Source organism: Somniosus microcephalus, chromosome 2 (assembly GCF_052327205.1).
Source record: "Somniosus microcephalus isolate GS21.2 chromosome 2, FLI_Smic_1.0, whole genome shotgun sequence".
Taxonomy (NCBI): Eukaryota; Metazoa; Chordata; class Chondrichthyes; order Squaliformes; family Somniosidae; genus Somniosus; species Somniosus microcephalus.
This window is the reverse complement of record NC_140988.1, coordinates 197,597,138-197,622,054: the sequence shown is the minus strand read 5'-3', so window position 1 is coordinate 197,622,054 and position 24,917 is coordinate 197,597,138. Positions and strand designations below refer to the sequence as shown.

The 24,917-nt window shown below is 46.4% G+C and overlaps 1 protein-coding gene across 5 annotated transcripts in view; it reads left to right on the top strand.

Moving 5' to 3' along the window:
• camsap2a (calmodulin regulated spectrin-associated protein family, member 2a) overlaps positions 1-24,917 on the top strand; it is a 249,257-nt gene that overhangs the window by 119,823 nt on the left and 104,517 nt on the right. For all 5 annotated transcript variants that reach the window (XM_085968318.1, XM_085968308.1, XM_085968338.1 and 2 more), the window contains exon 3: positions 16,892-17,053. In XM_085968318.1, coding sequence (XP_085824444.1) covers positions 16,892-17,053 — 162 coding nt within the window. The remainder of the gene's footprint in view (positions 1-16,891; positions 17,054-24,917) is intronic.

Below are 24,917 nucleotides of genomic sequence, written 5' to 3'. Positions count from 1 at the left end.
GTCAATAGGTTGTTCACAGGTGGAATCCACCATGTGCAGCTTTTATTTTAAAGAATTAAGCCAGTGTTATTGTAACTCCACCAGTGCTGGAATATCACTGGTTCCCTTGCCATGGCGTATTCGGGGGAGGAGGACCTCACTGGTTCTGTTGGACTATACCTTTCCACAGAATTTGACGTGTGTGTGTGTGTGTGTGTGTGTGTGTGTGTGTGTCTACTATTTATTGTTGCTTCACAGCTCTGCAGACTCGTGTGAGGGAGGTCCAAAGACTGCTCTCTGAATTAGCTCCCTGGTACAGATACGAACCTACTGCTCACTTTCCTATCATTGTCATCATTCTAAACTTAACCAGCAAAATAAATAGAATAAATGTCAACAAAATACACTCACTCTCAGTTGGCCCAGTTGCGATGGTTAGGATCAAGGATGCAAAAGATCTTTATTCTTTGTTTCTCAACAGCAGCTTGTATTTATACAGCCAATGTCACTACATTTTCTTATTTAGTATTACTTTTAAAACAGTTGTCTGAGTGTGTCATTAGAAATGCCAATGTGTTGGTACAAGCATGTATCAAATCAATCTAGTCCACCTTTTGCCATTTTCTTACAGTAATCGCCACAAGTTTTAAAGAATAAAATGAATCGTTTTGTAGTATTCTGCATTTTCTTGTTAAAATTTTCTTCTCGTTACTTTCTAATTTTTTTTTGTAATTGTTTTCCTTTTAACACCCCCCACTTCAGCGTATGATGTGCGCTATATGTAGTGTGTCTGCTGCAAGGCACAGGTTTGACGTTTTAAAAGCAGTTCCATGCTGCCTTAGCTCAGCCTGGTTTCCAGGGTCTTATTAAAAAAGCACTAGTCAGTTACAGTTTTTGAAATGATGGGGCGCGATCTTGCCAGCCTTGGGGAGGCGGGTATGGCGGTCGGACTGCCGGGAAAAGGGCACCCACCCACAACCCGCCTCCGTGCCATCTTGCCAGGGGGCGGGTAGCTGACCCCCGCCGGGTCCCGTCTCCTTGGAGGCAGGTAGTTAACAGGCAGATAAGAGGATTATCCCCATTTTACCCACACAAGTGCGGGCTTCCCAAAGGCTCCGAACCCCGCCAGTGTCACCAAGGCGAGTAGTGGGTCTGCGGGGGTCGGAGGGGTGCAAAAGTGCACTGTGGAGGTAAGTGATGGGTGCAAGTGTGGAGAGGCGAGTATGTGAGGTAAGTGGAAAGTGATAGAAAAAGTTTACTTACCTTTGTTTCTTCCTGCAGGCATCAAGAGTTGGGTATGCGGAGAGTCTCGCATCTCACCGGCAGAGATGACAGATGGCCGTTGCAACAACCATCTAATTTCTGCAAAAGAAAGAGGTTTGACGAGGTCTTGAATTCAAGAACTCATCAAACTACAGAGAATGTCAGTGTTTGACAGCTTCACAGAGCTGTCAAACGATGACAATTCATCTGTCCAAAATGTTGACGCTCTCTGTAACCGGCTTTCCCTTAATTGGCCTGCTAAGCCCGCTGGGCGGGCTTAACAAGGTCAATCAAGGGAAAATAGCGTGGGTTGGCCAGAAGTTGATGGAGGCGGGACTGAAACCCGACAAGTGGGAGTCCCGCCTCCAAAAGCTCCCCATTGGCAAAATCCAGCCCGATATTTCAGACTGGGGCACCACCTGCCCATATTCTCCTTGTTACATTCCCTTAATTGGGACCAAACCCAATGAAGGAAATGTAACAACAAGATTTAGGTTTATACATCTTCAGCTGTTACGGTCAGTGTAAAATGTAAAAATGTTTTTTGATGCCAGTACAAATCAATATTCCAGTTAGTTGGCACAATGTGCACTCAGCAATACAGGTTATTTAAGTGTTCTGCTAATTGTCTCAACAATACTTTTTAAAAAATTTAAAGTGAGATTTAGACTGCACATTACCAATATCTCAATAGTTCAAATTGAAGTTGGTTTTTTTTCTCTAAAGCTCTGTTACTGAGGTGTTCATAGTTGCTGCGTTTTACTGCCTTTGCTTAAGTTGTGTGTACCTGATGTTGAACTAGTTGTAATGGAACAGAGGGTATGTTGCTTGAAGGAGTCTCAACAGTACAGTGTAAATCGGTGACGTGTGCTTCTGTTGAGTCTTGTAGCAGTGGATTGTACATAGAGCTGTGCCTTTATTTCAAACACACATAGAAGTAACTGAGTATGAACATAGGAACAGGAGTATACCATTTAGCCCCTCGAGCCTACTCCATCATTCAATGAGATCATGGCTGATCTGCGATCTAACTCCATATACGCGCCTTTGCCCCATATCCCTTAATACCTGTCATTAACAAAAATCTATCAATCTCAGATTTAAAATTAACAATTGACCGAGCATCAATTGCCGTTTGCGGAAGAGAGTTCTAAACTTCTACCACCCTTTGTGTGTAGAAGTGTTTCCTAATTTCACTCCTGAAAGGACTGGCTCTAATTTTTAGGCTATGTCCCCTAGTCTTAAACTCCCCAACTAGGGGAAATAGTTTCCCTCAATCTACCTGATCTGTTCCTCTTAATATCTTGAAAATGTCAATCAAATCATCCCATAACCTTCTAAATTCCAGGGAACACAACTTTAGTTTGTGTAATCGCTCTTCGTAATTTAACTCTTGGAGTCCAGGTATCATTCTGGTAAATCTACGCTGCACTCCTTCCAAGGCCAAGATATCCTTCCTAGGGTGTGGTGCCCAGAACCAAACAGATTAAAGATGGAGGCACCTTCAAAGAAACAAAGGAGCTTGAGGACTGAAAATCTACAGATCCACCTTCCAGGACCCCCATCTCTTGCCGCCAGATCTTCACTAATATTACTTTTTAAAGCCCAACCATTCCAACAATGTTTCTTCCCTGGGTAGACTTTTAAAATGGCTCTTGTTGTTCCAACACCTACCCCTCAACACAAATAATTATTTAATACAATTTTTAGAAAATTGGCTCTTGAAGCAAGTTAATTTGCTTCTGTTTCCACTGGTGTACACAGAACAATCTTTATATTGTATTTTTTTTAAATTACTGAACCAGACTTGCTGTTCACTATTTTCCTGGTTGATTTTGAAGGAGTTTATAGTGTACTGCTGACCTGTAATTTCAGTAACTTAATTATGAATATTAAAAAGGTAAAATAAAATTGCTGATGAATGGTCTGTCTGGACACCTCATTACTTTCTTTAATAAAAACAGAAAATGCTGGAAATACTCAGCAGGTCAGGCTGCATCTGTGGGGAGAGAGAGAGAGATGCTGCCTGACCTGTTGAGTATTTCCAGCATCCGCAGTATTTTGCTTTTGTAGCCTTACTTCCTTTTCCTTCTTGTCTGAAAGATGAGCCACTCCTTTTCTGTACAACGTCTCTCACACACAGCTCATCACAGCCTCTCTCCCTCTTCGTCCCATCATCTGAATACACTTCCAACACTGCTCAGAAGACCAATTGCCTATTCGCTTTCCAGCTTCATAAAAACAAGCTCTCTGCCGTGGTAACATGGCCGTGCCTTGCACTCCTGCCCATGTCTTGTTTACTAAACCTTGTTAAATGACCATCCCTTCCACAGCTTTAACTTCAGAAATAAAACTCCACAAATTCTCTCCTTGAATCCTGTGCTAATTCTCTCCTGCCCTCTCCCTCAGTATTTTTTCTGCTCCTCACTTCCGCTATCTAAAACCCTGCCTCTGTTCTCCCCATTTCCCGATGTCATTCTCTTCCTCATCCACCTAATTTCCAGCACAGGCATGATGGGCTGAATGGCCTCCTTCTGTGCTGTATTATTCTATGATTCTAATTCCCTGAACAACTTCGATTCCATCTCTTGCACTGCCATTTCCCAATATTCAGCTTGTCCTTCCCCCATTCCCTGATGTTCTCTTACTCCTCTCATGTCATTCGCCAACTTACCATGAGCATTGTCACAGTAGATCCACAGGTCGAGATGGACAAATAGTTAAATGTGGATTAGTTCAGAGACTTTTCTTGGAAAAAAATTCTGTGAAATAGCATCCCTGGTTAAACTGACTTGTGGCCACTAAGGGAGATCTTTCAGAAATAATTTCTGTTGGCAATTGCAGAAAAGCACAGACTGACTCAATTTAACAAAATATTGTGAATACTCCTTGACTAGTATTTGCTATGTGAAGTAGGGTTGCAGAAAAGGTCATTTTCTCCACAGTTCTTGTGCAATTTTGCCCAAGCCTGGACTCTTCGCAGGTTATTTTGAGAGGCAACAACACAGGTAAACTTGCTGCAAGATGAAGCCCTGCAGTTTCTTTCTGATGCCCAACAGTAACGGAGCAAATCCTGCAGGGTGTTAATCCAACGTTATACAGTATCCACACAACTCCACAATCACCAGCTTCATTACACACATGATTCACCCACAATCCCGGCAACAGATAAATCATTACGTTCTAAGGTGAACTTTATCATTTGTGTTCATCCTTTAGCATGGAATCCCATTCTTTAACCAATCTATTTTTTTAATAGCTGGATAAATGAGTTTGTCAATATGCTGTTAGCTTCTTGGGTGCAAGGCTTTAAGTATTACTTTCAGATAAAAATTGACATTATTTCAGGTCTTTGCCCTCTGGATGCCCCAAAGCACTTCAAAGCCAGTTAATTACTTCTGAAGTGCAGGCACTGTTGTTATGTAGGCCAACGCTGCCTCCAACTTCTACACAGTGAGGTCCCACAAAGAGCATTTGATGGATGACCAGGTAATCTGCTTTTTGGTGGTGTTGGCTAACGATACCATCTGCGGTAACAACTTGTATTTATATAGTGCTTTTAATGTAGTAAAATGTCCCAAGGCACTTCACAGGAGCATTATCAAACAAAATTTGACACCGAGCCATATAAGGTATTAGAGCAGATGACGAGGAGGGTAGGTATTAAGGAGCGTTTTGAAGGAGGAAAGAGAGGTTTAGGGAGGGAATTCCAGAGTTTAGGGCCTTGGTAGCTGAAGGCACGGCCACCAATGGTTGAGCGATTATAATCAGGGATGCTCAGGAGGCCAGAATTAGATGAGCGCAGATATCTTGGAGGGTTGTAGGGCTGGAGAAGATAACCGAGATGGGGAGGGGCGAGGCCATGGAGGGATCTGAAAACCAGGATGAGGATTTTATAAGGTCCCAAGGCACTTCACAGGACTGTTATCAAACAAAATTTGACACTGAACCACATAAAGACACATTAGGACAATGACCAAACGCTTGGTCAAAGAGGTAGGTTTTAAGGAGCGTCTTGAAGGAGGAGAGAGATGGAGAGGCGGAGAGGTTTAGGGAGGGAATTCCAGAGCTTGGGGCCTAGGCAGCTGAAGGCACGATTGCCAATGGTGGAACTCTTAAAATCGGGGATGCGCAAAAGGCCAGAATTGGAGGAGCACAAAGATCTCGGAGAGTTGTAGGGTTGGAGGAGAGTTTTGAAAACAAGGATAAGAATTTTAAAATCAAGGTGTTGTCGGACCAGGAGCCAGTGTAGATCAGCAAATACATGGGCGTTGGGTGAACAGAACTTGGTGCAAGTTAAGGCACAGGCAGCAGAGAACTCCCTGTTCCCCTTCATATGGTGGCATGTGAAGCTTTACAAACTCTTGACCAGGCAGATGGAGCCTCAGTTTAAAGTCCCATCCAAAGTATGGCACCTCCAATAATGCAGACCTCCGTATTGCACTGAAATGTTAACCTATATTATGTGCTCGAACCTGGAGAGAGACTTGAACCTTGGAGGCAAGAGTGTTAGTAACTCAGCTAGACTGGCAACTGATCCAAGTCGAACAATACAGTTAAGAACCTCAACTTGAGGGTGGCAAAAAGTTTAGTAGATAAATTCACCATATATTGTGGTTCTGTCTGAGGAACATAGGAACAGGAAGAGGTTATTCAGCCTCTCAAGCCTGTTCCGCCATTCAATTAGATCATGGCTGATCTGTACCTTAACTCCATCTACTCGCCTCGGTTCCGTAACCCTTAATACCTTTGCCTAACAATCACCTATCTATCTCAGCTTTGACGTTTTCAGTTGACCTAACCTCAATAGCTTTTTGGTGGAGCGAGTTACAGATTTCCATTACCCTTTGTGTGAAGAAGTGCTCCCTGCCATCGCCCCTGGACTTCGAGAGAGGACAGGACTGGATCAATTTTTTATGTGATTTTTAATGGATAGGTTCAGCAGTCTTTTTTGAAAGTTGTTTGGTGCAGTCAGCACAAAGCATTGGAATGCCAATATAATGTACCACAACAGTAAGGTCGGGCAAGGCCCAAGCTCGGTCCCACACCTGCTGAATTGTAGTTCTTAATCACGGTTTGCAGGGAAGGAAAATTACAGGAACAGTAATCCGTGGCATTCTCTTGGGAGAGCTTGTCTTGGTAGATCAAGGGACAGAGGAGAGAACAGATGGATTTGAAGACGGTTACCAAAAACTGAGTTAAACATAAAGGTTTAGCTGAAATGCACTCTCGGTATTAACTTTGCAGTACAGTGTACTTGCTGTGAGAGAGTGCGATAATTGTATAGTCCTGGTGAGTCTTGAAGCATTTGACTGTTTATAAAGCCATATATGGCAATATTATAGTGTATGACACAGCTGTCAAACAATTCAAATCCATTATAGTAGACATCTGGCAGAATTATAGTACCAACCAGTATGTGATTCTGTCACAGAAATGTTTACAGTTATTTCTGTCAGAAAATTACAGATGCCATTTGCAGTATTTTACCTCTTAAACTAAAGGTGAAAAACTGTGCAGTTATTAGGTCTATGAGCAGGTAGATTGTAACCGGTGGCAAATCAGTCGGCAATTGCGGGGTTGCAGTACCTGCTTTCTGCCATCAGTGTGTATTCTAATGTATGTAGCTTACTTTGCCCCTCTTGTGGCAGAAAATGCATAGTACAACAAAGTGGAACATTTATGTTTTGCCCCTTGACCTGTCAGCAGGGCTCCCAAATCAGTCACTGGAATTTCTTTCTTTTACTTTCAAAATGTAGAACTGAGAAAGCTGGGGGAGGTGGGTGGATGTGTAACCTGTATAAATATACTGAGAACACTTGAAGCATTTAAAACCTGAGACTAAAAATGGAAATACACAAGCCCTGAATTTCCTAGATCCTATTTAGACAGATATAATGGCAAAATTTATGCTGTTTTTTTACGCCGACCTTGCCGACAGGAACTCGCTGGAATTTCCTGTGGCACCTACGTCTACGTTAGAAAGTAAAAATCGTCGTAAAACAAGCACGAATGCCACCACTAGGGGTAATAGTGAATGGGCTGCTGTCATCTGCATGGCATCTCACTCTCTGAACCTCTTGTCTCTCCTGCGCCTCTCCCTCTTCTATTATTAAGCAGAGCAAGGGTATGCTCATTGGGAATGCCATGCAAGCTGCTTAGTTCTGACCGTGTGAGGGAGAGCAGGGGTCCAAAAAGGAGACTGACGACACTTGGATAAGTACAGTAATCCCTCCCTAACCATGGGGGATACGTCCCTGAAAACCCCCGTGGTTGGTGAAACCACGGTTGGCAAATATAAGACCTTATGGGAAAAATGGGGTTAGGGGGAACGTGGCCGCATTTACACTTGTCAGAGTCTAAGTAAGTTGCTTTACATAGAAACATAGAAGAAAGGAGCAGGAGTAGGCCATTCGGCCCCTTGAGCCTGCTCCGCCATTCAATGAGATCATGGCTGATCATCCAACTCAGTACCCTGTCCCTGCCTTCTCCCCATATCTCTTGATCCCTTTAGCCTTAAGAAATATATCTAACTCCTTCTTGAATACATTTAATGAATTGGCCTCTACTGCCTTCTGTGATAGAGAATTCCACAGGTTCACCACTCTCTGGGTGAAGAAATTCCTCCTCATCTCTGTCCTAAATGGCTTACCCCTTATCTTTAGACTGTGACCCCTGGTTCTGGACTCCCCTGCCATCGGGAACATCCTTCCTGCATCTAGTCTGTCCAGTCCTGTTAGAATTTTATAAGTTTCAATGAGATCCCCTCTCATTCTTCTAAACTCCAGCGAGTATAAGCCCAATCAACCCACTCTCTCCTCAGACATCCTTGTTCCTGTACTCGAATCCTCTCGCTACGAAGGCCAACATACCATTTGCCTTCTTAACCGCCTGCTGCACCTGCATGCTTACCTTCAGTGACTGGTGCACAAGGACACCCAGGTCTCGTTGCACTTCCCCTTCTCCCAATCTATTGCCGTTCAGATAATAATCTGCCTTCCTGTTTTTGCCACCAAAGTGGATAACCTCGCATTTATCCACATTATACTGCATCTGCCATACATCTGCCCAATCACCCAACCTGACCAAATCATACTGGAGTTTCTTGGCATCCTCCTCACAGCACACACGCCCACCCAGCTTTGTGTCATCTGCAAACTTGGAGATATTACATCTAGTTCCCTCGTCTAGATCATTAATATATATTGTGAATAGCTGGGGTCCTAGCACCGATCCCTGCGGTACCCCACTAGTCACTGCCTGCCACTCGGAAAAAGAGCCGTTTATTCCAACTCTTTGCTTCTTGTCTGCTAGCCAGTTCTCTATCCAAGTCAGTACCTTGCCCCCAATCCCATGTGCTTTAACTTTACACGCTAATCTCTTATGCGGGACCTTATCGAAAGCCTTCTGAAAGTCCAAATACACCACATCCACTGGTTCTCCCTTATCTATTCTACCAGTTACATCCTCAAAAAATTCCAGTAGATTATAGTCAAGCACGATTTACCTTTGGTAAATCCATGTTGACTTTGTCCGATCCTGTCACTGTTTTCCAAGTGCTCTGCTATTACATCTTTTATAATGGACTCTAGCATTTTCCCCACTACCGATGTCAGGCTGATCAATCTATAATTCCCCGTTTTCTCTCTACCACCTTTTTTGAATAGTGGGGTAACATTAGCTACCCTCCAATCCATGGGTACTGTTCCAGAATCTATAGAATTTTGGAAGATGACCAGCAATGCATGTACTATTTCTAGGGCCACTTCCTTAAGTACCCTAGGATGTAGATAATCAGGCCCTGGGGATTTATCGGCCTTCAATCCCGTCAATTTCCTTAACACCATGATGTGCCTCAATAATTCCGAGACTCGAAGGTAGCAGAACAAAACAAGGCTTTTATTAACTTAGAACGAAACACGTAAGCGAGAGAGATGTCGTCCTTCTGGAGATTGGGGCTAGACTGAAGCTAGCTTACAAATGGGGCCAGGTATGGGCGGAGCCCTACACACAGCACATTCCAGTATACAATACAGCACATTCCAGTACACAATACAATGAGGTCTGGGGGAAGGGAAATGACACTGAAACCGATCTCAGTCACAGGCAGTGATGAATGGAAATATTTCATCACATTCACCCCTTCTATAGATTTAGTCTGTTCGGGGGTTTGATAGTCCTCTGCGACCGACGTGGCTGTTGCGGTGCCGCGGGTGTCTGCTGGGTGTCCCCGGTAGCCTCCTGGGTCTCTGCCGGGGGTGCCGCCAGGGTTGTTGAAGGGGTAGCTGGTGGGGGTGCCGTTGGTCGGTGTTCTTCCGGGGGTGATGAAAGAGTAGTGGGTGGGTAAGAGTTGCTGTGATCGTCGTTGCCGCTATTGCCGTGGTTGTTGTCGATGCCGGCTGGGGCGACGTCTTTTATGGACACGGTGTCCTCCCTTCCGTCGGCGTGCCGGACATATGCGTATTGGGGGTTGGCGTGGAGTAGGTGTACTGGCTCCACGAGAGGGTCCGTCTTGTGGTCCCTCACATGCCTTCGCACGAGTACCAGACCTGGGGTGGCGAGCCATGACGGCATGGATACGCCTGAGGTGGATTTCCGGGGAAAGACAAACATTCGTTCATGAGGCGTGGTATTAGTGGCCGTACACAATAGCGACCGTATCGAATGGAGCACATCCGAGAGGACTTCCTGCCAGCGGGAGATAGGGAGGCCCTTGGTCCTCAGAGCTAGAGTGACTGCTTTCCATACTGTCCCGTTCTCCCGCTCCACTTGGCCGTTACCCCGGGGGTTGTAGCTGGTGGTACGGCTCGTGGCGATCCCCCTGGACAGCATGTACTGGCGTAGCTCTTCACTCATGAAGGACGCCCCCCTATCCGTATGGATGTAGCTCGGCATACCGAACAGGCAGAACAGGCTGTTGAGGCATTTAATGACCGTGGCGCTGGTCATGTCTGGGCAGGGGAAGGCGAATGGGAACCGGGAGTATTCGTCCACAATGTTCAGGAAGTAAACATTGCGGTCGACGGACGGGAGGGGGCCCTTGAAATCTAAGCTGAGCCGCTCAAAGGGCCGTGTAGCTTTGATTAAGTGGGCTCTATCTGGGCGGTAGAACCGAGGCTTGCACTCAGCGCAAGTGCGGCAGTTCCTGGTCAGGGACCGAACTTCCTCAATCGAGTAGGGTAAGTTACGGGACTTTATGAAGTGGAACAGCCGCGTGACCCCTGGGTGGCAGAGGTCGTTGTGGAGGGTCTGTAGCCGATCCCCGGTGGCGCTGGCACACATCCCTCGTGAGAGGGCATCTGGGGATTCGTTAAGGGCCCCTGGCCGGTAAATGATGTCGTACTCGAAGGTGGAGAGCTCGATCCGCCACATAAGAATCTTATCATTTTTAATCTTCCCCCTCTGTTTATTATTGAACATATACGCTACCGACCGCTGGTCGGTAAGCAGGGTGAAGCGTTTGCCGGCTAGGTAGTGGCGCCAGTGGCGCACTGCCTCCACGATGGCTTGGGCCTCCTTTTCCACGGAGGAGTGTCTGATCTCGGGCCCTTGGAGGGTCCTCGAGAAGAAAGCTACGGGCCGCCCCGCCTGGTTGAGGGTGGCCGCCAAGGCGAAGTCAGACGCATCACTTTCCACTTGAAATGGAGTGTTCTCGTCCACTGCCTGTAGCGTGGCCCGTTCAATATCCTGCTTAATGCTTTTGAAGGCGGCGTGGGCCTCAGCAGAGAGCGGGAAAGAGGATGCTTTCAAGAGGGGGCGGGCTTTGTCGGAGGAGTTGGGGACCCATTGGGAATAATAAGAAAATAACCCCAGGCATCTTTTCAGGGCTTTGGGAGTGTTGGGCAGGGGCAGCTCCCGTAGGGGGCGCAATCGGTCGGGGTCTGGTCCGATTTCCCCATTGTCCACCACGCTGCCTAGTATGCAGAGGCGCGTGGTGTTGTAAACGCACTTGTCCTCGTTATAGGTGAGGTTGAGTTTTTGTGCGGTTTTCAGGAACCTCTCGAGGTTCGAGTCGTGATCCTGCTGGTTGTGACCGCAGATGGTGACGTTGTCGAGGTAGGGGAAGGTTGCCTGCAAGTGGTGGTCATCGACCATGCGGTCCATCTCCCTCTGGAAGACCGAGACCCCATTCGTCACCCCAAAGGGGACTCTGAGGAATTGGTAGAGGCGTCCGTTCGCCTCGAAGGCGGTGTACGGGCAGTCCTCTGGTCTGATAGGGAGCTGGTGGTATGCTGACTTGAGGTCGATGGTGGAGAACACCCGGTATTGGGCGATTTGGTTCACCATTTCTGATATGCGGGGTAGCGGGTAGGCGTCTAGTAGGGTGTACCTGTTGATCGTTTGTCTATAGTCGATCACCATCCGTTTCTTCTCGCTACCCCTTACCACTACCACTTGGGCGCGCCACGGGCTGTTGCTGCGTTCAATAATGCGCTCTTTCAGGAGCCTGTCTACCTCGGTCGCGATAAACCGCCTGTCCTCCCAGCTGTACCTCCTGCTTTTGGTTGCTATTGACCGGCAGTTCGGGGTAAGGTTCGCGAATAGCGAAGGCGGCTTTACCTTCAGGGTAGCCAGGCCGCACACTGTGAGGGGCGGCTGGGACCCACCGTACTTGAGCGTGATGCTTTGGTGGTTGCACTGGAAATCCAGGCCCAAGATCACGCTCGCACATAGGTTCTTCATGATTAATACTTTAAAATTATCATATACAGTTCCGTTAATGGACAATTGTACCGTGCAGTAACCCAGAATGGTCGATGTCTGGGTTTTGTCAGCCATAGAGATGGTACCCTGAGTAGGGACCACCTTTAGGGAGAGTTGTGCCAGTTCTGGGTGGATAAAGCTCTCCGTGCTTCCACTGTCAATTAAGCATTTAACCCGGCACCCGTTTACCTCGATGTCCACCATTGATCTGGATAGTGGGTGCGGCCTGGTCTGGTCCACTGTGACCGATGCCACTGTAGGGCCCTGATCGATACAAGATGGCGTCCACGCTGTCTGCTCACAAGATGGCGGACCCCACGAGGTCGGGCAAGATGGCGTCCAAGATGGCCGCTCCCACGGCGCACACGCGGCGGTGGCAGGTTTTCCGGCAGTTGGTTTTCCGGCGGGGTTCCCCCTGCACACCTTCCCGAAGTGCCCCTTCTTACCGCACTTAAAGCAGGTGGTGCCTTTTGCCGGGCACAGGTTTCTGGTGTGCTTTGGCTGCCCGCAGAAGTAGCAGTTGGGTCCCTGACGCGTCGCGGCTGTCGTAGGGCTTCTGGGGGAGAGCGGGGCCCAGCCGGTGTCGGGCTGTCGGGCGGGGAAGATGCCTTCCAAGATGGCGGCGCCCTCGGTGCACACGTGGCGGCGTGGACGGCGCGGGCTGAAGATTAGGCGTCCGAGTTTCTCTGGGCCACATCCAGGGATCGCGTGGTGTCCGCAGCCTGTTTCAGGTCCAACCCCGTTTTTTCCAGCAGTCTTTGCCGGATGTAAGTGGAGCTGAGGCCTGTGATGAAGGCATCGCGAACAAGCTCGTCAGTGTACACCGCGGCTTTTACATCTCGGCACTTGCAGTCTTTGCCAAGCATTTTCAGGGTGCTTAGGAACTCCTCCACCGATTCCCCAGGTCGCTGTGCGCGGGTGGCGAGCAGGTGCCTAGCATACACCTCATTCGTAGGCTGCTGGTAATGCGCCTTTAAGATGTCGCAGGCGGCCAGGTACGTCTCGGCGTCTTGGATGAGGGGGTAAACCCGGTGGCTTACCCAATTCCGCAGAATTCCGAGTCTCACCCTTGCAGCGTCCGTAGCGTCTTTGATGGCTGCGGAATTGTCCAGGAAGAATTCCATACACTCAAACCAGTGTCCGAAGCGTGCTGATGCGTCCGGAGCATGTTGATCCAAATCCAAACGTTCGGGTTTCAGGAGTTGATCCATAGTGTTGAAAAAATAAGTTAATAAAATTGATGTGCCTCAATAATTCCGAGACTCGAAGGTAGCAGAACAAAACAAGGCTTTTATTAACTTTGAACGAAACACGTAAGCGAGAGAGATGTCGTCCTTCTGGAGATTGGGGCTAGACTGAAGCTAGCTTACAAACGGGGCCAGGTATGGGCGGAGCCCTACACACAGCACATTCCAGTATACAATACAGCACATTCCAGTACACAATACAATGAGGTCTGGGGGAAGGGAAATGACACTGAAACCGATCTCAGTCACAGGCAGTGATGAATGGAAATATTTCATCACACACCATTTCCCTACAAATTCTGATTTCATTTAGTTCCTCCCTCTCATTAGACCCTATGTTCCCCGACATCTCTGGGAGGTTGTTTGTGTCCTCCTTTGTGAAGACAGAACCAAAGTATGTATTTAATTGGTCGGCCATTTCTTTGTTCCCCATTATAAATTCCCTTGATTCTGACTGCAAGGGACCTACGCCTGACTTCACCAATCTTTTTCTCTTCACATATCTACAGAAGCTTTTAGTCAGTTTTTATGTTCCCTGCAAGCTTACTCTCATACTCTATTTTCCCCCTCTTAATGAATCCCTTTGTCCTCCTTTGCTGAATCCTAAACTGCTCCCAATCCTCAAGTTTGCTGCTTTTTCTGGCCAATTTATATGTCCGCTCCTTGGATCTTTTGCTATCCCTAATTTCCCTTGTTAGCCACGGTTGAGTCACCTTTTTTGTTTTATTTATATGCCAAACAGGGATGAACACATTCTGTAGTTCATCCATGTGATCTTTAAATGTTTGCCACTGCCTATCCACCGTCAACCCTTTAAGTAGCATTCCCCAATCCATCCTACCCAACTCGCGCCTCATACCATCGTAGTTTCCTTTATTTAAATTCCGGACCCTAGTCTCTGAGTCAGATACTTCACTCTCCATTTTAATGAAGAATTTGATCATATTATGATCGCTCCGCCCCAAGGGTCCTCGCACAACAAGATTGCTAATTAATCCTTTCTCATTACATAATACCCAGTCTAAGATGGCCTGATCTCTAGTTGGTTCCTCGACATATTGGTCCAGGAATTTATTTTAAATAACACAATAAAGAAGATCGTCAATCGAGGGGGGTGAATGCGGAGAAGCGACATCGTGGCTGGTTGATGCAACTGGGTCATCAACTGGGCGGTTTCTAAAAGAATTCTACGATGGATGGTTGACTCTCTCTTTCTGACCATCTTTCTGGATCTGCTTGTATGGTCTCATTAAACCCTCCAAACCTCGCTTGAATTTTAAACTACGCTCCAAGAATGGGTCAATCTCCATAAAGAGGTTGGAGAGATTAGTAGCAAGGAACATTGCCTTGCTAAGGTTGGCACTTGTCATCTTCGACTTCTCCACCATATCTTCGTCCTCGCCCTCTGCCTCACTAGAATGCTGTATCAGCTCATCAAGGTCCTCCTCCGTCAACGAGTGGAGCGAGACCACGCCTGGTAGTAAATATGCTCAAAAGAGCGGCGCGGATGAATGGAGTCTTGTCTCATGTTTGGAAGCGCGACCTGTGAAACTTGAAAATTAAAAACTGCATATACACAAAGTTCAATACCGCGGTTGGTAAAATTTGTCGCAGAGAGGAAACCATGTATACTTGAAATCCGCGTATGGCAAAACCGCGGTTGGGGCGGGATTCCTGTATAGTGCAGATCTCAATGAGAGCAATTAAAAAAAAAAAAACACTTGCCTCACTTAGTGGTATCTTAATCTGCCATCGGAGAGATTTGAAGATGCAGATGTGAAACTTCAGTTACACCAATATCAGTGACTTCAGGCCACGCTTCACCTGAAGTTTGGGGCCTGACTCTATACTGGTGCATTACCGGCATCAATGCAGGAAACTCGGGTAAACTGGTCTTTTGTGTGGGGGTGAGGCTATGTAAAAGAGCGTTAAAGGGTTTCAGCGGATGTATCTCGGAAGTGGCACAAATGATTGAGGAAATTCGCCCGTTCCGGCGTCAGCAAATTAAATATACGGTAAATACAGGAACTGATCCATCTATTGATTTACTATATGAAATATACCGCAATACAGGAATTAAACTCACTGGATCAATGCATGAAAATGACCATAAATACCCATTGGATTAGCATATAAAAATTCAATAACTACTATAATTTATACACTGATACAGTGTATCAAATATTCTGTAAATACAGTAACTAATCCAGTCAAGGAATCGACATATGAAATATATCAGGACTTTGTTGAAGCTGTCAATAAAGAATGACTCATTTTTTGATTGAGCAGGGAGTATATCAATATGGGTTTGAGGTTGGAAAGTGCTGGAAATCCGATCTGTGTCTGAAACAAGATCTGAATGAGCGGCAGAGCTAGAAAGTGTCATGTTTTGGGATTTCAGACTATGTTGCCATTGCCAGGGACCTTAGTGCAATATATCTTTAGCTATACTGCTCAAGGGAAAGACCTGGGAAGCTGTGTGGTGCACCAGCTAGCTGGCGACAGGTTGGGTGTGGCTACTTCGTCGAAGTGGTGGACGGACAGGTGCAGCACCCCAGCTACTGCCCTGGGAGGGAACTGATGGTGCATGGTGGGCCACCCTGGCAATTCAGGAATAACTGGATGGTGCAAGCATTTGTGCAGCACAATAACTCGAACTGGTTTTGGTGCATGGGGTCAGAGCACCAGACAAGGGTGGCCTGGCTCTCGGGCAGGTTTTCACGCAGCTTGTGGGCTCCTGGGGCTGAGAAGAACATCAGGCATTGTGGGACACTGAGTGAGGAGTGCATGGTCTCTGTGACCGACTTATAGGGCTCACGTGCATGGGACCTACCTGGGCGAGGAAGGCCGGGGGGGAGAAGGATGGGTGGGTTATGTCGCGTTTTGCAAACTCTCACTATTCTCACATGTGGGATTTTGGTGTAATTTTTGTTAAACCAACATCACTAAGTCAGATTATCTGGTCATTCATCTCATTTCTGTTTGTGGGACCTTGCTGTGTGCAAATTGGCTGGCGCATTTCCCTACATTACAGCAATGACTACACTTCAAAAAGTTCTTCATTGGCTGTAAAGTGCTTTGGGACATCCTGAGGTGATGAAAGGCGCTACATAAATGCAAGTTATGGATGAATAGCTTATAATACAGTAATCGATCCAACATCAGTGCACGAAATATTCTCTAAATGCAGTAACTAACCCAGTCAAGGAATCGATATATCTTATAATCATTTGCTGTAAAGACTCCAACAATAGGTGGTTAAAAGACCAGAACAGAAAATTATGTTTATAACTTCTTTAATCATTAGTACATAGGTAATTGTGTTGCATCATGTTGGTTATAATAAATTTGCTGCCGTCAGTTTATTTTATTTTCGTATATTGTAAAGCCAGCTGCAAAAACAAATCTACTTGATAGCATTGCAAGTCATCTGTTACTATTGAAACTAGCAGGGAATAAATCCATGTTTACGTGATGTTTGGTGACTGAGCTATCACCAGTGTAATAACCTTACAAAATCTTGTAGGGACATCCTTATTGCTGCTTTAAATTAAGCAAAATGAAGCACCAGAGGCTTTGAAGTATGACCATAGAGAAAAAGCTGGCACTTCTGTCATTTCAGCTTTAATATGGCTTCATGTCTTTAATACAGCTGTGACCATTTACTGAAGACGACTCTGAATCTTTTCTCTTTGCAGACCGCCCACCTGGCTATGATTGACACTTTGATGATGGCTTACACTGTAGAAATGATCAGCATTGAGAAAGTGGTCTCGTGTGTCCAGCAGTTCACAAACTTCTTCCCAGCCACAGAACTTCCGTATGACATTGAAGATGCCATTGTCTGCTGGGTAAATAAGGTAAAGTGTCACTAATCCGATAAAGTGAAATTATTGTGCAACATTCGAGTATGCTGATAACTCAAGTGGTGTGAGGAGAATCACTAGTAACGAGTGTGGGGTTGAGGTAGTTGGATTCAACAGCTGTGTGCGTTGAATGATATCAGCTGTCAACTGAGCTGTGTGTGGAATACCTAAACCTTGTAGCAGAGGGGCAATCTCTGGTGGAGCTGGGTGCAAACTTGTACTTTACCTAATCATACATCATGGCTGCTTCCCCAGGCTGTGCCTCTCTTTTAAAGGATATGCACGCAGACTATGCCAAAAGGGAACAAACACCGATAAATTGCAAGAGAAAAGGGTTCAAAAAGCTAAGAGGTTTGTTATTCATATGTTTGGTCATTAAATGCTTCTTTTGCAAGAAGCTTCCCTATAAGATGGATTTAAACCTGTATAATGAAAACTAAATTGTACCTTTCTATAGAAGCATTGAAGGAGGCTGTTTGACCTATTGTGCTTGCAAGAGCTATTCACTTAATTTTACTCTTTCGACAGGCCGATAAGGTAGTTAAGAAGGCAGATGGGATACTTTCCTTTATTAGCTGAGGCATAGAATATAAGAGCAGAAAAGTTATGCATGAACTGTACAAAACACTAGTTAGGCCTCAGCTAGAATACTGCATGCAGTTCTGGTCACCACATTGCAGGAAAGATGTGATTGCACTAGAGAGGATACAGAGGAGATTTACAAGGATGTTGCCAGGACTGGAGAATTTTAGCTATGAGGAAAGATTGGATCGGCTGGGGTTGTTTTCTCTGGAACAGAGGAGGCTGAGGGGAGACTTGATTGAGGTGTATAAAATTATGAGGGGCCTAGATAGAGTGGATAGGAAGGACCTATTTCCCTTAGCAGAGAGGTCAATAACCAGGAGGCATAGATTTAAAGTAATGGGTAGAAGGATTAGAGGGGAGTTGAGGAGAACTTTTTTCACCCAGAGGGTGGTGGGGGTCTGGAACTCACTGCTTGAAAGGGTGGTAGAGGCAGAAACCCTCATCACATTTTCACCCATTCCCCTCCCCTTCTGTAGAGGGCAACTCATGCTGAGGTACAGTTCCATGGGCAGAAACGCTTTCCCCCATACTTCATCCAAGTGACCGTTCTTCATGTGTAAACCGAAACAGCACATGTCTTCAATCACTTCAGCTGTATGACCTTCAAAGCTGAGCCCAACTCTGGCCCACAGTTGACACGCACAATTCCAGCAATGATTACCGTTAACGTTGAGTTAACTTAGCAGGCCTTTCTTGATCTGTGTGGTTCAGTGCCACACAATGCAGAGCAGCTATCCACTGATTAACCTTAACCATTATTGCTGTAAGGGAGAACAGTACAATGAGTGGATGAGAAGGAACTAATTTTCTAACTGTTTTGCATCTTGTGTTACTTTATGACGAAGTTCGGGGCTTTTTTCAGTTAAGTGCGCGTGTTCACTCTCGTGCTCTTTCCTGGGCTCTTGTGCATGCTCTCTCATGCGCACATACTCTCGCTTTCTTGTACGCTAATGCTATCGTTTCCGCTCTCTCTTGCATGCTCAAAATCTCTCTCGTGCCTGTGCGAACCACAGCAGAGAAGGGGCGGGGGGGAGTGCATGCAAAAGAGAGCTCTTTTTTTTTTGCTTGTGCACAAACTCTCGTTCTCTCTCGCTCTTCAGTGCCTGCTCTCCTGTGTATTTTCTGTCTCTTTTTCTCTTGTATGCTTTCTCTCTCGTGCACTCTCACACGAGCTCGCTCTTGTGTGCTCTCTACCTGTTCTAAATGTGCACGCTCCCTTACACATGTGCTCTCTCTCTCTCTCGCTCCTAGCTCAGGCTTGCTCTCTCTCTCTCTCTCTCCCCTAGCTCAGGGCTCTCGCTCTCTTTCATGGCTTGCTCTCGCTCTCTCACAATCTCTCATATGCGCTCACTCTCCCTTGCATCATTCTTTCTCACCTATCTTCGGCATTCTCTTCCCCTCTCTCTTTCTCCTCATCTCTCCACTCTTCTCCCTATCTCTCTCTTTCTACCCTTCTCCAATCCCTTTCCCTCAGTCCTGACTCCATCCACTCCAACCTTGATGTGTTCCAATTTTTTACTGAGATGCCTGGAATTCTGACACAAAGGTGTGAACTTTGTCAAATATAATCTAAAACAGACAGGCAACCTGAGAACTCTGTTCAGATGTCCCAATGCTCTGTTAATGCTAACAAGCTCATAGAAAGGAGATCCCAATCTTGGGCAATTTGTGCAATTTTGAATATGTATTATTATTTTGTAAGTATGATACAAAGTATTTTCTTTTGTCCTTCTCTGGACCTTCTCCAATAATCAATGTCCCTTTGAAGGTAACATGCTCAAAAGCTCACACAATATTTCAAATGTGACCACAATACTATGTACAGCATTCCAATCGCTTGTTTTGACTTGTAGTCAAATGCCCCTGAGAAGCATTGCAGAACTTGGTTAGCCTTGTTACTGACAGCCTCGCAATAAATGGTATGTTTTCCATGAATGATAACCAATCACCGAGATCTTATCACCGAGACTCTATTTTCTCTCCACGAATGTTGCCTGGCCTGCTGAGTTTTTCCAGCATTTTCTGTTGTTATTACCGAGATCTTAGTTTGCCATTTCCAGCAGACTTGTGAGGATTTGTCAGACTTGTCAGTCAGCTCTCTGTGACTCATCCCTCGGCACAATGGATGTTAATGATGTGAATGGTGCTGCTGTGCGACAGCCACACCATTGTATAAATGGTGCATAGGGTTCGTAAAATGTCACCGTGTTTTCTGAATGTCGCATTTTTAAAAAAGTGTTGTTACTCCAAGACAGTCGTTGATCCACTGATTCTCGGAGGCTCTGCATTACTACTGTGAATATTCAAGTGAGCTCATGTAACAAGAGTTCAATTGGCTCGCAGCCGTTCCTTTCAGCAACCTTTTCACTGTCTGAAGGGACAGTGACGTCATTTCAGCTTGGGTATACCCGACTGCTGTCCTGAAAACCTGCAGTGTCATTGTCTCTGTTTGAAAATAGGACTTAGTAGGAAAAGTATTACCCAGCTGATTTGTAAGAACATTTGCAAGTCGTAAGTGTCACTGCAATATCACAGCCATTTTAAGAATTACCACTTAAATCTTTGCGCTGTCCACTCTCCTAAATATTCCCAAAACAAAAGGCTCTGTGTTAGAATGAGCAGAGCTGGAAAATTAGTTACAGCCTATTTTGAAAAATGTTGTTGTAGTGTCCGAGTATCAATAATACACGGACTGCAGGAGAACGGTAATAACAGGTGTTTACTGAACAGAGGGTAACTTAAGACTGAAGTACAGAAGCCTGCTATGGCTTTATATACAGGGGTGGTCACTGCCGGTACTGCAGTATAGAGTCAGTTCCTCTCTTAAAGGTACATACACAACAATTCCTCCCCTTTTAGATAAATAGTACATAACGTTCATTTAACAACTAAATAATAACTAATTACAATTACAATTTTCGCTGTACTATATACATCAACTGAAATAATCATTTATAAGTTCAGTCTTTGAGGAGGCTTCCTGACCCTGACTGGATAGCGCCTTTCTCGAGTATCCTGTTCTTGCGGCGGAGTTGATTCTGGCTCATTGTCATTGGTTGGTTCGTCAGCTTCCAATACCACTGCTTCTGAGGCAGACGCAATCTGTCCTTCGGGTTTATTATCAGGTGCACCTGCTCGTGGTATGGGTTTGGCTTGTTCCTGTGACTCTAGAATCTGGTCAGCATGGCGTCTCACGATGCTCTCTCCAACGTCCACTGTGTACATTAGTGGTCCCTGCTGTGTGCATATCGTTCCTGGCTGCCATTTTTCTGTTCGGTAGTCGCGGGCCAAGACTGGTTGCCCTATCTTGAAGCTCCTGGTTGGCTTCTCATTTATGTGCTGGAATTGCTTATCCTCAACATCTCGTCTTGTGTTTGGTTTGAGCAAATTCAGGCGACATCTTAGCCTTCGGTTGAAGAACATTATGGCTGGAGCTTGGTTGGTGACTGCATGTGTCGCATTCCGGTAAGCAAACAAGAAATTATCCACCTTGTGTTGTAGTGGTATGTCGTCATTATTCATTGCCTTTATTGCCTTTTTAAAGGTCTGAACAAACCTCTCAGCCAATCCATTTGTGGCTGGATGATATGGGGCAGATGTGTAATGTTTCACCCCATTATTCCTTGGAAACCACCGGAAATCCTCGGACACAAACTGTGGCCCATTGTCGGAGCAAATCTGTTCTGGCAAGCCATTCCTGGCGAAGATGGTCCGTAGGACTGCAATAGTTTTCTCCGTGGTGGTGGAGGACATTTTGATGACCTCTGGCCATTTCGAATGGGCGTCCACGGCGATTAGGAACATTGAGTCCATAAATGGACCAGCAAAATCAATGTGTACCTGTTGCCATGGAGATGAGGGCCACTCCCATTGATGTAGCGTGGCCTGTTGTGGAGCGTTTTGGACCTTCTGGCATCCTGTGCATCTCTTGGTCATATCCTCGATTTCTTTATCGATTCCTGGCCACCACACAAATGCCCTGGCTAGGCTCTTCATTTTTACCCCTCCCAGATGACCCTCATGAAGCTCATTGAGCACTCTATCTCTCAACTTGGGTGGAATTACCACTCAGGATCCACACATCAAAGTCCCCCGCCACACTGACAGCTGTTCTCTCCTTGGCGAGAATGCTGGCAACAGTGAGTCGCCATGTGCTGGCCATCCCTTCACCGTCAAATCATAGACCCGAGAGAGTGTCGGGTCATTTCGGGTTTCCTTCTCTATACTTGAGTTTGTAACAGGTCTATGTAACAACTATGGTCGCATGGAATATTTCAACAGGGTCCACTGCAGGTGCTTCCTCTACCATAGGCAACGGTAGGCGCGACAGCCCATCAGCGTTTCCATGCTGTTTCGTACCCTTGTACTCTATGTCGTACTGATGTGCCCCTAGAAAAAGTGACCATCTTTGCAGCCGTTGCGCCGTCATCACCGGAACGCCCTTCTTTGGGTTAAAAATGGAGACCTGGGGCTGATGATCAGTCAGTAGGGTGAATTTCTGCCCGTGCAGATAGTGATTGAACTTCTTCACCCCCCACACCAGGCTGAGGGCCTCCCTGTCAATCTGGGCATAGTTACGCTCGGCTGAGGTTAACGAGTGTGACGCAAAGGCTATTGGCCTCTCTGAACCGTCAAGGAATTTGTGTGACAGCACCGCTCCGATGCCGTAGGGAGACGCATCACATGCTAACCGAATCGGTAGTGTTGGATTGTAGTGGGCCAATACTTCTTTTGAAGTGATTAGGCATTTACATTTCTGAAAGGCATGCTTACACTCATCACTCCATTTCCATGTTACTCCAGTTTGCAGCAGGGCATTCAGTGGGTGCACAATTGTAGATAAATTCGGCAAGAACTTATGGTAGTAGTTTACCAACCCGAGGAACGACCTCAGTTACGACACATTTTCCGGTGCTGGAGCCTTGACTACAGCCTCAATCTTGTCCGGCGACTTATGCAACCCTTCCTCATCAATCATGTGGCCACAATACGAGATTTGTCTCCTGAAGAACTCGCATTTGGGGCGGTTGGCTCGTAGCCCATATTCCTGTAATCTAATGAGCACCTGCTCCAGGTTGGCAAGGTGTTCACTGTCATTTTCGCCCGTAACCAGGATGTCGTCCAAATAACACTGGGTCCCCGGGATCCCTTGCAGGACTTGTTCCATCGCCCTCTGCCAAATAGCCGGGGCTGATGCTACCCCGAATACCAGTCGATTGTACTGGTAAAGGCCTTTGTGAGTGTTTATCGTGAGGTATTTCCTAGATGCTTCTTCCACCTCCATTTGTAGATACGCTTGGGCCAGATCAATCTTTGTAAAGCGTTTCCCTCCAGATAGTGAGGCGAAAATATCTTCTATCCGTGGAAGTGGATATTGTACTGTGTGCAGGACTGGGTTCACAGTTACCTTGAAGTCCCCACAGATGCGAACCTTCTTCGGCTCCCCAGGCGTGCTGCTCAATGATTTCTTCATTACAGGAACGATGGGTGTGGCCCACTCGCTCCAGTCCACCTTGGACAGCACACCCGAACGCTCCAGACTCTCCAGCTCTGCTTCAACGGCTAGGCGGATCGCGTAAGGTACCGGTCTGGCCTTAAAAAATTTTGGGTTTGCGTTATCTTCGATTTTTATCGTTGCCGTTACTCCTTTTAGCGTCCCAAGTCCTTGTTGGAACACCTCTTTCGCGTCAGTTAGAATTTTTGACAGTCGTCCAGGTGTGACGTCATCATCATTTTTGTCAGTCACAGTTAGCGCCTGAATGGAATGCCAAACCAATTGTATTTTTCGGATCCATTCACATCCCAATAATGGTGGTCCTCCATCTTGTAGTATATATAGATACAGTTTCTGTGTTTCCTTGCCGTTTTATTTAACTGGCACCCTTATTTTTCCTCTAGGGTAGACTTTTTGCCCCGTGTATGTCTTCAATACAATGGACGTGTCCTTCAAGGGTATGTGTGAGAATAGCCGCTCATAGTCTCGTCGATTCATGACAGTTAGGGCTGATCCTGTGTCCAATTCCATCTTTACTGGGGACCCTGCATCATGAGGGTGACCCAAATGGTTCGGTGATCCTCCTTTGCGATCACGTTGTGTAACTTTAGACAACTTAGTCTCCTGCTCCCGGAGCCGTTATCACTCTCCTGATCTTCCGAACTACTGTCTGTCAATTTCTTTACTTTCTTGTACTTTTCCTTAGTAGTTCTTGTAGTGTTGGTTTTCTTTCCCGACCTGCAGACTCTTGCTATGTGTCCCATTTTCCCACATTGCCTGCATACTTTGTCCTTAAACCAGCAGTCCTTCTGATCATGGGTTGTTCTGCCGCAGCGATAGCACTTTTCTGCTCCATACGCCATTTCGTTAGCGCTGTATTCTTGTGGTTTCTGTTGTATTTCCGCAGCTCCCCGTGCTGCTGCTTCGTAGGATACTGCCACGCTGAAAGCCTGTTCTAGCGTCAGGTCCTTTTCCGAAAGTAGTCGTTTCTGAGTTCCTTCACTCTGGAGCCCGCAGACAAACTTATCCCGTAAGGTGTCTGCCAGTCCTGCTCCGAACTGGCAGTGCTTCGATAACTTGCGTAGTTCCGTAAGATAGTCAGCATTGCTCTCATCTTTGTGCTGGTTTCTTTTATGGAACTTGAATCTTTCTGCTATCAGCAGCGGTGTAGGGTTTAGATGTTCCTGTAAGATATTGACAATCTCTTCAAAACCTTTCTCCATTGGTTTAGCTGGGGTAATTAAATTCCGCAATAGGCCGTACGTTCTCGCGCCCATCAAATTTAATAATACTGACGCCTTCTTTCCATCAGCCACCTCATTTGCCTTGCAGTACACTTCAATTCTTTCCACATACGTGGTCCAGTCTTCTACCTCGTTGTCGAAAGCAGTGATACTGCCACTTTTCGGCATCTTGGGTGATTTAAAATGGCGCCTCCCGCGCTTTTTCTTCTTCCCCAATGGATTAAAATGGCACCTCCCGCGCTTTTCCTTCTTCCCCAATGGAATAAAATGGCGCCTCCCGCGCTTTTCCTTCTTCCCCTTGCTGCCACGCTGCTCCTAGCATTCTACAGGGTAATGGCGGCGACCCGCGGCTTTGGCGCGTCTCACTTTTCCTTCCCCTCGTTTATTTTCGCTACGCTGCCCGGTTCTTGAGCACCGACCGCGCCCTGTGCGCTCCACCCTCTCTCTCTCTCTTTTCTTCCCGACGACGCTGCACGGCCCCTTTGCAGAGCTGCTCGATTGAGCTCGAGCCCGCCGCAGTCCGGAAGGGTCAGCG